Here is a 10,977-nt window from a genome sequence, read left to right as displayed (position 1 = left end):
TTTTTCAGAAACGTGTGGTACTGGAAAAGCAATAGTATTGTTATTTTTTTTCTTTCAACAAAAAAAATGGAAAAATTAAAACTCAATTTAATTTAATAATAAATTAAAATAATGTAATTGATCTAATCAATAATAATCAAAAACTAATAATCATGCAAACAACTACTTTTACATGATTCTTTATTGACTAACTCTTATCAATAAAAATAAAATAAAATTAAAAATCATTCATTCCTTCATGTTTACGGAACCATCACCAATCAAGTGATCAATCTTTCCTTCAGGGTGCTCGTAAAAGTCTGCTACATCCAAGCATGTGATGTCAATATTATTTTTAGAAAGAAAGTTAGCCTCAAGATTTTTCTCTTTCTTCTTTAATGATGCTTGATAAAGATCAACCAAGTTCTTGAGAGCACGACAATCACGTGAATAATGTCCTTTTCTGCCACATCGGAAACAAGTAACTGCTTCACGTTTCTCATCTTTTCTCTTTTTGTTTGATGAATGATTAACACTCGGAACAGGGTTTCTTTCTTGGTCATTGTGACCACGACCACGACCACGTCCACGTCCACGACCAGGGCCGCGGCCTTTTCCACGCCTGGCATGGTGAGCGTGCACATTATTCACTTCAGGGAATGGTGCAGATCCAGTTGGTCGGTTCTCGTGATTTTTCATGAACAAATCATTATTTTGTTCAGCCACGAAAAGATGAGAACTCAGTTCAGTATACTTCTTGAAACCTTTTTCTTGATATTGTTGCTGTAAGAGCACATTCCAGGTATGAAAAGTGGAGAGCGCCTTTTTCATCATATCATTATCATTGACCGTCTCTCTACAAAGTTTCAATTGAGAAGAAATTCTGAACATGACAGAATTGTATCATGAACGGACTTGTAGTCTTGAAATCTTAGATGCATCCACTCATATCGTGCTTTCGGGAGGATGGCCATCTTTAAGTGGTCAAACCTTTCTTTTAGGCTATTCCATAATACGAGTGGATCCTTAGTAGTAAGGTACTCAATTTTTAGAACCTCGTCAAGATGATGACGCAAGAAAATCATAGCCTTAGCACGATTTTGACTAGATGTTGTATTTTCATTCTTTATGGCATCTCCAAGACCCATAGCATCTATGTGGATTTCAGCATCCAACACCCATGAAATATAGTTCTTGCCCGAACTTTAAAGGGCAACGAACTCACACTTCGTAAGATTGTTAGCCATATGGAAAAAGGGAAGAAAAATAATAATACCTTAGCCTTAGCCTTCAAATTTGAGACGGTAGAGTCTCGTGCTGATAACGTGTTATAAAACAATAAAGAATAGAGAAGAAGAGTAGAGAGAATAGAGAGAGTGATTCTTATTTCTTCTTTTGAGGAATGATTTATAATGAAGGAAACCCTTCTATTTATAGGAGAAATTTGCCCCTAGTTTCACACTAAAAAACAAATACATCAAATAGATCTTGATAGACATTCACTATAATTGATATATATCATAACAAAACTTAAATTATTTTAAAAATATAATTGACTATCAATGTCACAAAAGTTAGAGCAAATTAAAATATCATTATGCAAATTTTATCAATCTAAATATAATATTATATGTCTAACTTATAATTTATCAACCAAACAAATAAAACTTTTAATTAAATGATAGAATTATACATAAATAAAATTTTTAAGCCGGGCGTAAGCTGGCTAGTTTTTATAGATAATCGATGCAATTCATATCATTTCACAACCCTTGTTTCCAAACAACAAGAAGAGGGGAAACCACATGGTGTTTCCCATTTGACCAAGTTAACTTTCCAACTTCTACCACAGAGTTTAAAGTTTTCACCGCCAATTTCTCAGCCTTAATTTGGACCATATAACTTTGTTTTTGACCCCTTTCGCTAAATTTCATACTGGTTGGAGTTACCGTTATAATCGTACTTTTAGGATTTGTCACCGACACTGTGTAGGTCGATGGTGCCTCACCAACATGTGTCACAATCCTTGTCACTTGGACTTTTGGTGCTTCCTGCAGTTGCGCCGAATCAATAACTACTGAAATTGCCGGATAATTCAAATTCCACGGTTTATGATCATGCTTCTCTACGCACCTCCCTTGTTTCTTAGAAATCTGTCTAATATCCTTACCACTATAATTAGACGCACATAAAAAGTTCAAATAATCATCAACTGTTATATCATATACCAACCCAGGCTCAACAGCCTTTTCTGGATCTACGTGTCCCGCACCCATATCTAACGTCGTTGAAATGTTATTGGATTTTTCATCCAGTAATGGATTGCCTTCTTGATCTTGGGTGTATGCTGTTGTCATGAGAGCTGAGCGGATCATTGCTGGTGACCAGTACGGGTGAGCTCCTTTGAGTAAAGCTGCTAAACCGGATATATGTGGACAAGACATAGATGTTCCCGAAGCAATATTGAATTGTGTACGGCGCGTATCAGATGATAGCTCAGTAGGTGCCACGCCATCCGGCCAAGCAGCTAAGATATTCACTCCAGGTGCAATCACATCCGGCTTGAGAACAAAAAATGACTCAGCGCTAGGTCCTCTTGACGAGAAAGATGCAACTACAGGGGCCGGTTTTACCCCAACTCGAGTTTCGTAGAAAGTCATAGTGGCTGTTGGATTGTCGTTGGAGTTAATGTAGTCATGAATGAGGATACCGGCCGACTCGGTCACATCGAGACCAGGGATCAAGTGTGCATCTGCAATTAGGCCTTCTCCCATTGGGGCTACATTTGTTACAACGACTCCAACACCACCGGCATCCTTCACGATCTCTCCTTTCGACACTCTTGGAGTGCCCCCGCGATCACAGACTACAATCTTCCCATGCACACTTTCTTTATCTAGAGAATCCGGCATGCATGTTGCTGCAGAGAAGCTACTAGAATGCCTAGCACCATTTCTTAAACCCACTGAAGAATTTCCACCATATACTAAGGGTAAATGATGAAAATTGTCATGTAAAGGATCACCTCTATATAACGACGCGCCAGTGATTCTCTTTCCATTTCCAAGGACAAGATCAGCAGGAAACTTTCTATCAATTGTGCTAGCTCCCACAGTTGTAATCCATGGAGCTACATTCGTCACCGTCATTGATCTTGGACCTTCGTTGCCTGCTGATGCAGAGATAAAAACGCCTTTCTCCATTGCTCCAAAAGATCCTATCGCTATGGGATCGAGATTGTAAGGAACAGCACTACCACCTACGGAGACTGAGATGACATTGACACCATCATCCACAGCTTTATCAAATCCCGCTAAGATGTCAGAATCCATGCAACCTCTTTTCCAGCAAACTTTGTAGGCAGCAACACGAGCCTTGGGTGCTATACCGACAGCAACCCCTTTAGCAAATCCTAGTAAAGAAGCATCCCCGACGGCTCTGCCAGCTGCAGTGGACGCTGTGTGCGTTCCATGCCCATCAGTATCTCTGGGGGACTCTATGTCAGTAGAGGAATTTATCCTCCCCATTTTTGCAACGTAGCCAGATGTAAAGTATCGGGCTCCGATAATCTTTTTGTTACAGTTAGCTTTTGTAAAATTTTGCCCTTGGGTACACTCTCCTTTCCAAAAGGATGGAATTGGTCCCATGCCTTGATCATGAAAACTTGGATGTTCTGGCCATATACCCGTATCGAGCACACCGATTACAACATTAGAACCAAAATCAGACTCAGTTACAAGATTAGACGTCGGAGAAGCTGATAATAAATCCAACCCCAGAAAGTGAGGTGAACGAGTGGTATGAAGTTGGCGAAGCAGGTCGGGTAAAACTGAGAGAACGCCATGGCGACTTTCCAGTTCTTGGGCCTCGTCTGCAGTGAGTCTTGTGGAGAAGCCATGGAAAACAGTTCTGTACACATGAAGGAACTCCTCTTGATCAACATCAGTAGTAGTGTCGGATTTAAGAGGAATATTCCTACTTAGGCTTCTGAGGGTGGAACTATACCAGTGTTCAACATCAGAAAAAACAGAAGGTTTCAAGTCATTTTGGACTCTAATAATGTATGATTGCTTATTTCCGATGGTTGTATTAGCGTTAGTGAGTACTAAAAAGAAAGTATAAGTGAGAAACAAAACATCATGAAGAGGGTGACATCGACGACCCATTTTGTCTTAGTAAAGGAAAGAGATTACAGTTTCTATACTTGGGTATACAGCTATATATATACACATATAAGATCTCCGGAGTATGAGAAAAGAGTTAGAAATTGAAAAGAAAACGTCTACTGCCTGCAAGCTTAGCATGACGAGAGATGAGGACAAAAGCATGAACTTTCCTGGTAGCTAAAATTTTTCTTTCTCAATGAGAAAGTGGAGAATCTTTTCTTTCTTCTCCTCTCTCTTACCCTTTATCACTAGAGTTTTTTTTTTTTTTTTGAAAATAAAAAATGTAATCACTAGAGTTCGGAACATAGATGGAAAAAAGTTCTAAAGAAATCGAATTAAAATATGAAAAAGAAAACTCACTTTCTTACATATGATGCACATTTTGTCTTCTATATACAAAGGTAAACAACATAAATACCAACAGTTTGTCATGTAATTACTCTTTCTCTCCATTTTTATATTAATTACTTAATATTCCGAATATGATACATAAGTTTGATTCGAACACATAACCGATAGATATATAATTACCAAACTAATTTACTATAAAAAAAGAAAATAATGATATGAGATTAAATGATAGAGCAATTAATGAGATTTTGATTAAGATATGTCTCTTGAATCCCTAAAAATTAATAATAACTTCATAATTAAAATTTGAATCACCATAATTAACATTCTCCAATCATAATTCTCCCAAAAGCTCTAAAATCAAAATGTGCATAAAATACAAAACTAAATCAACAAAAAATGTCAGAAAAACTTATACGTACCTAATCCAAAACATATAATTGATGATGATACATAAGATATAACGTGTAGTTTTAGATGAACTATAAATACAATACATATGTATCAGTTATACCCAATATTTTGAATATATCAGTTGCAAAATAATTCATAACAATTTCAAAATTTAGTATGTATCAAATATAATGATATATCTTTTAAAAATTGATTTATGCATCATAATAAGTATGTTGAATGTATTAGGTGTAAGCTAACCCAAATTACATGCAATTTCTTATTATGTATCATAAAATAATGCAATATGTCGTTAAAATCAGATATATGTCCTCGGCAAGTTAATGTATCAGGTTTACAAGAATCAAAACACATATAAATATTAATATGTATCAGAAAGCCTGCAATGTCCTCAGTAAAGTGAATGTATCATATATTAAAAAAGAACCTAAATCACATATAAATTTCAGTATGTATTCGAAAGCATGCAATATCTCAGTGCATTAAACTTATTTACCGGATTCACTTCAAAACATGTAATTTATACCTTTGATAAACTGTTTCTTTTTGTAACTTGCTTTCTTTTCTACTCTGTAGATACAACAATAGATTTTATGACAACATACTCGGATAAATTTGAAAAAAAAAGTTAATGGAGATTTTTGAAAACAAATTAACACGATTGTTAATGAAAAATTTGAAAATTTGAAAAAAGTAAATTATGATTGTAAATTTGAAAACAAATTTGTAAAAAAGTTATGAAAAAAAATTAACCTCCAAATAAATCTGAGGAAAAAAGTTAATGAAGGTTGTAATTGGAAGTTGAAATTTGAATATGTTGAAGTAGTGGATGATAAGTTGATAACACGATTGTAATTGTTGAATTGATAAATTTGTCGGATATTTTATCATGATTTTGGGCGAGTTTTAAGGAGCAGGAGGCATAAAAATAGGATGATTTGTAATGTATCAGCAAATATTAGGGTTTTGTGAGTTAAAAGAGATTTTTGTAATATATTTAATAAGATGGTATTTAAAGTAATATAGAAAAGTAAGGTGTTGACTTATGTAATTTTATGAATTATCATTCCCCGTTAAATGTTGTTATTCGAGGCCTTTTTTAAAGAATTACACAATTGTGTCATGCAATCCAAACATTCTCACATTCAGGGATTTTTGCTTCTCCATACCGATTGTTCTAAACTTAGTATAGTAAATTTATATCTTTTGCAACTTTTAAATAAGAAAAGAAGACAAATTACCTAAAAAGATTACTAGAATTTTGAAGTGCTGGCGAAATACTTTATTTTTCAAAGTTCTAATTATAATGACGTACCCCGTGCGTTTCTAAAAATATTTTAACTTCTTAAAAAGATTCTACACAAATAAAAATTTAGTAATAGAAAAATTTAAATAATTCTAAAGCGGAATAATAAATAAACAAAGTAAAAATGAGAAATTCTTATACAACAAAATATCATAATTAAACAAAACTAAAATAACGTGCTCGCTTAATGTGTGAGAAAGCTCTATAGTAATAGTCGACATATTTTATTAAATAATTTGTGTTATTTATAATTTTAATATTTTTTGTGATTATATTTTAATATATTTAATTACGGCTATATACCTCATATTTTCCGTTTATTCTTTCATGAGTTTGAGTCACAAGTTCCTGCCTTTTTCTCCAACAAGATCATTCAGTAACAAGAAAAGACGGAAAAAGATAGGGGAAATGATAGAAACGACACTGTAAGATAAACTATTTTCATAAAAATAAATATGAAATTTAAATTCTACTTTCAAGCCTTTTTAATTTACCGGCTTGTTCTATACCGTTTCTACACACCTTCTATACAGTTTCTATACATATCTTATACATATAAATATTCTATACGAAAATTATACAGTTTTGATACACAATTTATACAATAACTGTACATTTTTTTTATATGTTTTATACAACAATTATATAATTTTCATATATTTTCTATATTTTTTTATACATATACATATTTGATAGAACTATATATTCTATACATATATCTTATATAGTACATATTCTATTTAATAATTATATCGTTTTTATATAATTTAATTATTATTTCTAAACAATTAAAAAAAACAGAATATTTGATTAGTTAAAAAATTTATAGCAAAAAAAAATTAAAATATTTTTAAAAGGATCGAATTACCCAAGTTGAATACTGTATCAGTAATATATATAGCCTGTATCAGTATTGTATATAGACTGTATATGAACTACGTAGGCTAAAATGATTCAAATCAGGAAAATGCTATAAAGCGAAAATAATATATCCAACTGGTTATTGTTTTAAAAAATGCTATAGAATGTCCTATTTCAAAAAGAATATGTAACGATCCAAATTCCTGAACGATGACAATTCGAAGGATGACTCTTTTCACCGATTTTATAGTAACTCTTTCTCCGATTTTACTCTGATGTAAAATATTTCCTAGTTTATAATTATCCACATGCATATAATGTTTTCCCCAATAGCAGGAACTAATTTTTGTCAAAAATATTTCGGCTAGAATTTGGAATATTTTGTCCAGAATTTAGAATAAGAGTATCATTTATTGTGGAGAAAATGGTCAAATACCCCAACCTTTACCCTAAATTCCAACTACATACTTCTTCTTCTTTTATTTTTCTTCTTCTTCAATGGCATAATGAATCATATGGAATTCACACAATATGTAATCTTATCAAAATCAAATCAACAATTAATGTCCAAAAAATATTTGATTTTCACAAAATGACGTCACGACAGTGATGGCGTCGGAAAATTCAAAATTCCGGTGACTTTATTTTCCAATCTGAATTGATTCAACATTCTCACATAATTCGAGTTCTTGGATGCTATTGGAGAAGAAGAAGAATAAAAAAAATGTCATTGATGAGTTCTTAGATGCCATTGAAGAAGAAAAAAAAATTAATTGTCATTGATAGGTTCTTGGATGCCATTGAAGAAGAAGAAAAAAATTAATTGCCATTGAAGAAGAAGAAAATTTAATTGTCATTGATGGATTCTTGGATGCCATTGAAAAAGAAGAAGAAAAATTGAAGAAGAAGAAGAATTGCAGAAAAAGAAGAAAAAAAAATTAATTGTCATTCTTGGATGCCATTGAAGAAAAAGAAGAATTGGAGAAGAAAAAGAATGGAAGAAGAAGAAATGAAGAAAAAGAAAGAAAAATAATAATTAAAATTATATATGTTTATTTAAAGAAATATTAAAAATAAATTTTTAATAAAATATTTTCATTCTCACTCTCTTTAAAGAGATTGAAACACACTCGGGTAATAATTTCATTTTAAAATAGTTCAGAAGAGTTATACGACCTTTTCAAAGTATAAGTGTGTAGTTGAAATTTGGGGTTATTTGATCATTTTGTCATTATTGTGTAATCACTCTTCTACTTTGGATATAATAGTTATCGTATTATTGCAACAAAAACAAATATGAAAACATGCACTCCGTCATTTAGTGTTTGATGGTATACAAAGTCTTAATTTTTTTTTATTTTTTTAAATAAGTTGTGGTCTAAAATAAATAATAATTCTGAAATTTTTATATACTTATTAGAAACACGATAATTTTTGAAATGAATTTTATTTCAAAACACAACAATTTTAAATCAACTTCTATTAGGTCAATATTTTTAATCATAATTTTATGTTCACGTTGAAACGCCTAGAAATTGAGGACAAGAAAAAAAGAAAGAAAAAGGTAGAGGCTTTTTGATGTGAAAATGGCCAAAAATATTTTTGTCGTTATGTTGGGCTATTCTTCTTTTTTCCCTTAAAAGGAGGTTGGAGTCATTTGGAGAAAACATACCTAAAGAGGTAAAAAAGCGTCGTCAGCATTGGTTTGTATTTCAGGGAAAGAGCTTGATGGCTAGTGTAACGTCAAAATTGGCAGTATTCATATAGTATCACGTAACCATTTTACATCAGCTTTGAAATCTTAGCCCATACACAGGCATAATAACAAAGTCCTCAAAATTTTCAACGTACTAGAAAATATCTGTGTTTGAAGGTTTTTGAATATAACTCAAAATTATACTTCGAGTTTGACTATAAATTCTCAAATATTTTTAAAAAATTAGATGTTAATGAAGTTTGAATGGAAATTTCAAAATATTTCATTTTTTTTTTTTAAAATTATGCCTCATTTTCTAAAGGAAAAAATTAAGAAATATGAATTATTCTCGTAAATTCTAAAAAACTAAAAAAAATATTCAATTGAACCAAACAAATGTACTAGGTAAAATAGGCATCTTGAAAAATCAAGTAGGATAAAAGAGAGAGAATGTGGTTATTGTTCAAAATTGAGGAGGAAGTTTGATTTTTAAAGCAAAATTAGGAGTGAAAGAATTGGAGAGATTGATTCTTACTCTCTATGTGTATTCCAACACATATGTTACAATAAGTTTAAATACAAGTATAATACAAGAGTCCTAAAGGGAGAAGAAACATAACAAAGGTTATCAACTATAGTATTTATCTCTAACTTAGTAGTTATCCTAACACACTCCTTCAAGTGCAACTGTGGATTGACCACAATAAGCTTGTCGCGCAGGAACAAAAATTGTTGAACAAACAAACTTTACACCAATGTATCAGCCACTTGGTCTAAAGAGCTAATATAACCAACTTCAAGATCCTTTGAAGCAACTTTCTCTCTGACAAAGCGAAAAATCTAACTCAATATGCTTCGTACGAGCATGAAAGACAAAAATAACAGTTATATATATAGCTGATATATTATCACACCATAATTTCGGAGTAGCAAGCAAAGGGACATGTATTCTTGGAGAAGTTGTTGAATTCAGGTAAGCTCAGTGATTGCAACAGTCAAACCTCTATATTCAGATTCATTACTGGAACAAGCAACAACTGGTTGCTTCTTCGAGGATCAAGAAATCTGATTAGGACCAAGGAAAATACATTATCCATATGTAGACCTTCTATCATCCAGCTAGCCAGCCCAATCCGCATCGGTAAATCCATTAAGGATGAGCCTGGAAGTTGCTTCTTCGAGGATCAAGAAACCATATTAGGACCAAGGAAAATACAATATCCATATGTAGACCTTTTATCATCCAGACAACCAATCCAATCCACATCAGTAAATCCATTAAGGATGAGCTTGGAAGAACACCGAAGATGAAAGCCATGAATTAAAGTACCCTTCAAATAACGAAACACATGTTTCATAGCTTGAAAATGAGCTAATGTCAGAGAGTGCATAAACTGACAAAGTTTATTAACACAAAATGACACATTTAGGTTAGTAATACAATATACTAAAGTGTTCCAACAAGGCTGCGATACAATGCAAGATCAGAGAAGGGTTCACTATCATTTTTATAGAGCTACAAACCACCTACCATACTTGTTGATATAGGTTTCCCCCCTTCCATGTTAGCACACTGGAGGAGGTCACAAATATACTTAGACTGAGAGAGAATCAAACCCGAGCTTGTTTAATTAACTTTAACCACTAGAAAGTAATGGAGCATGTCCAAGTCCTTTAAAGAAAAGCTAGTTGAAAGTTAACAAATAAGATCATTGATAAAAATCTGAAATTTTCCTGTAATGATCAAGTCGTCAACATATACCAAAATTAATGTGAATATTCTATGAGAATTATGTATAAATAGAGAAGTATCCAACTTTGATTAAATAAAACCCACATGCAATAAAGTTGCATGTAATTTATCGAACAAAGACTTAGGAGTTTGCTTGAGACCATATAGAGCTTTATGAATGCAACAAACATGTGTGGGATACTGATGATCAACAAACCCAGAAGGTTGCGTCATGTAAACTTCCGCTTGCATTTCACCATGAAGAATATCATTTTTAACATCAACTTGGTGTAAGGACCAACCATTAGATAAGACCAAAGTTGATACCACTTGTATAGTTGTGAGTTTTACCGCTAGACTAAACATTTCATGATAATTAATCCTAGCTTTTTGATTGAACCCTTTGCAACTAGACGAGCCTAATACAGCTTAGTGGAACCATTCAGGTTGAGTTTAACTTTGAAAACTCATT

The 10,977-nt window shown here is 32.5% G+C and overlaps 1 protein-coding gene across 1 annotated transcript; it reads right to left on the bottom strand.

Annotated features, from left to right (window-relative positions):
• Positions 1 to 1,673: 1,673 nt before the first annotated feature.
• Positions 1,674 to 4,506, bottom strand: LOC107872246 (subtilisin-like protease SBT1.5). The gene has a single exon (XM_016719012.2). The coding sequence runs from the start codon at positions 4,143 to 4,145 to the stop codon at positions 1,743 to 1,745; it is 2,403 nt and encodes an 800-aa protein (XP_016574498.2). The 5' UTR covers positions 4,146 to 4,506; the 3' UTR covers positions 1,674 to 1,742.
• Positions 4,507 to 10,977: the final 6,471 nt, after the last annotated feature.

The sequence above is a fragment of the Capsicum annuum genome, chromosome 1, assembly GCF_002878395.1.
Source record: "Capsicum annuum cultivar UCD-10X-F1 chromosome 1, UCD10Xv1.1, whole genome shotgun sequence".
NCBI lineage: Eukaryota > Viridiplantae > Streptophyta > Magnoliopsida > Solanales > Solanaceae > Capsicum > Capsicum annuum.
Note: the sequence above shows the minus strand (reverse complement) of the source record. Positions and strands in the feature narration are given on the sequence as shown.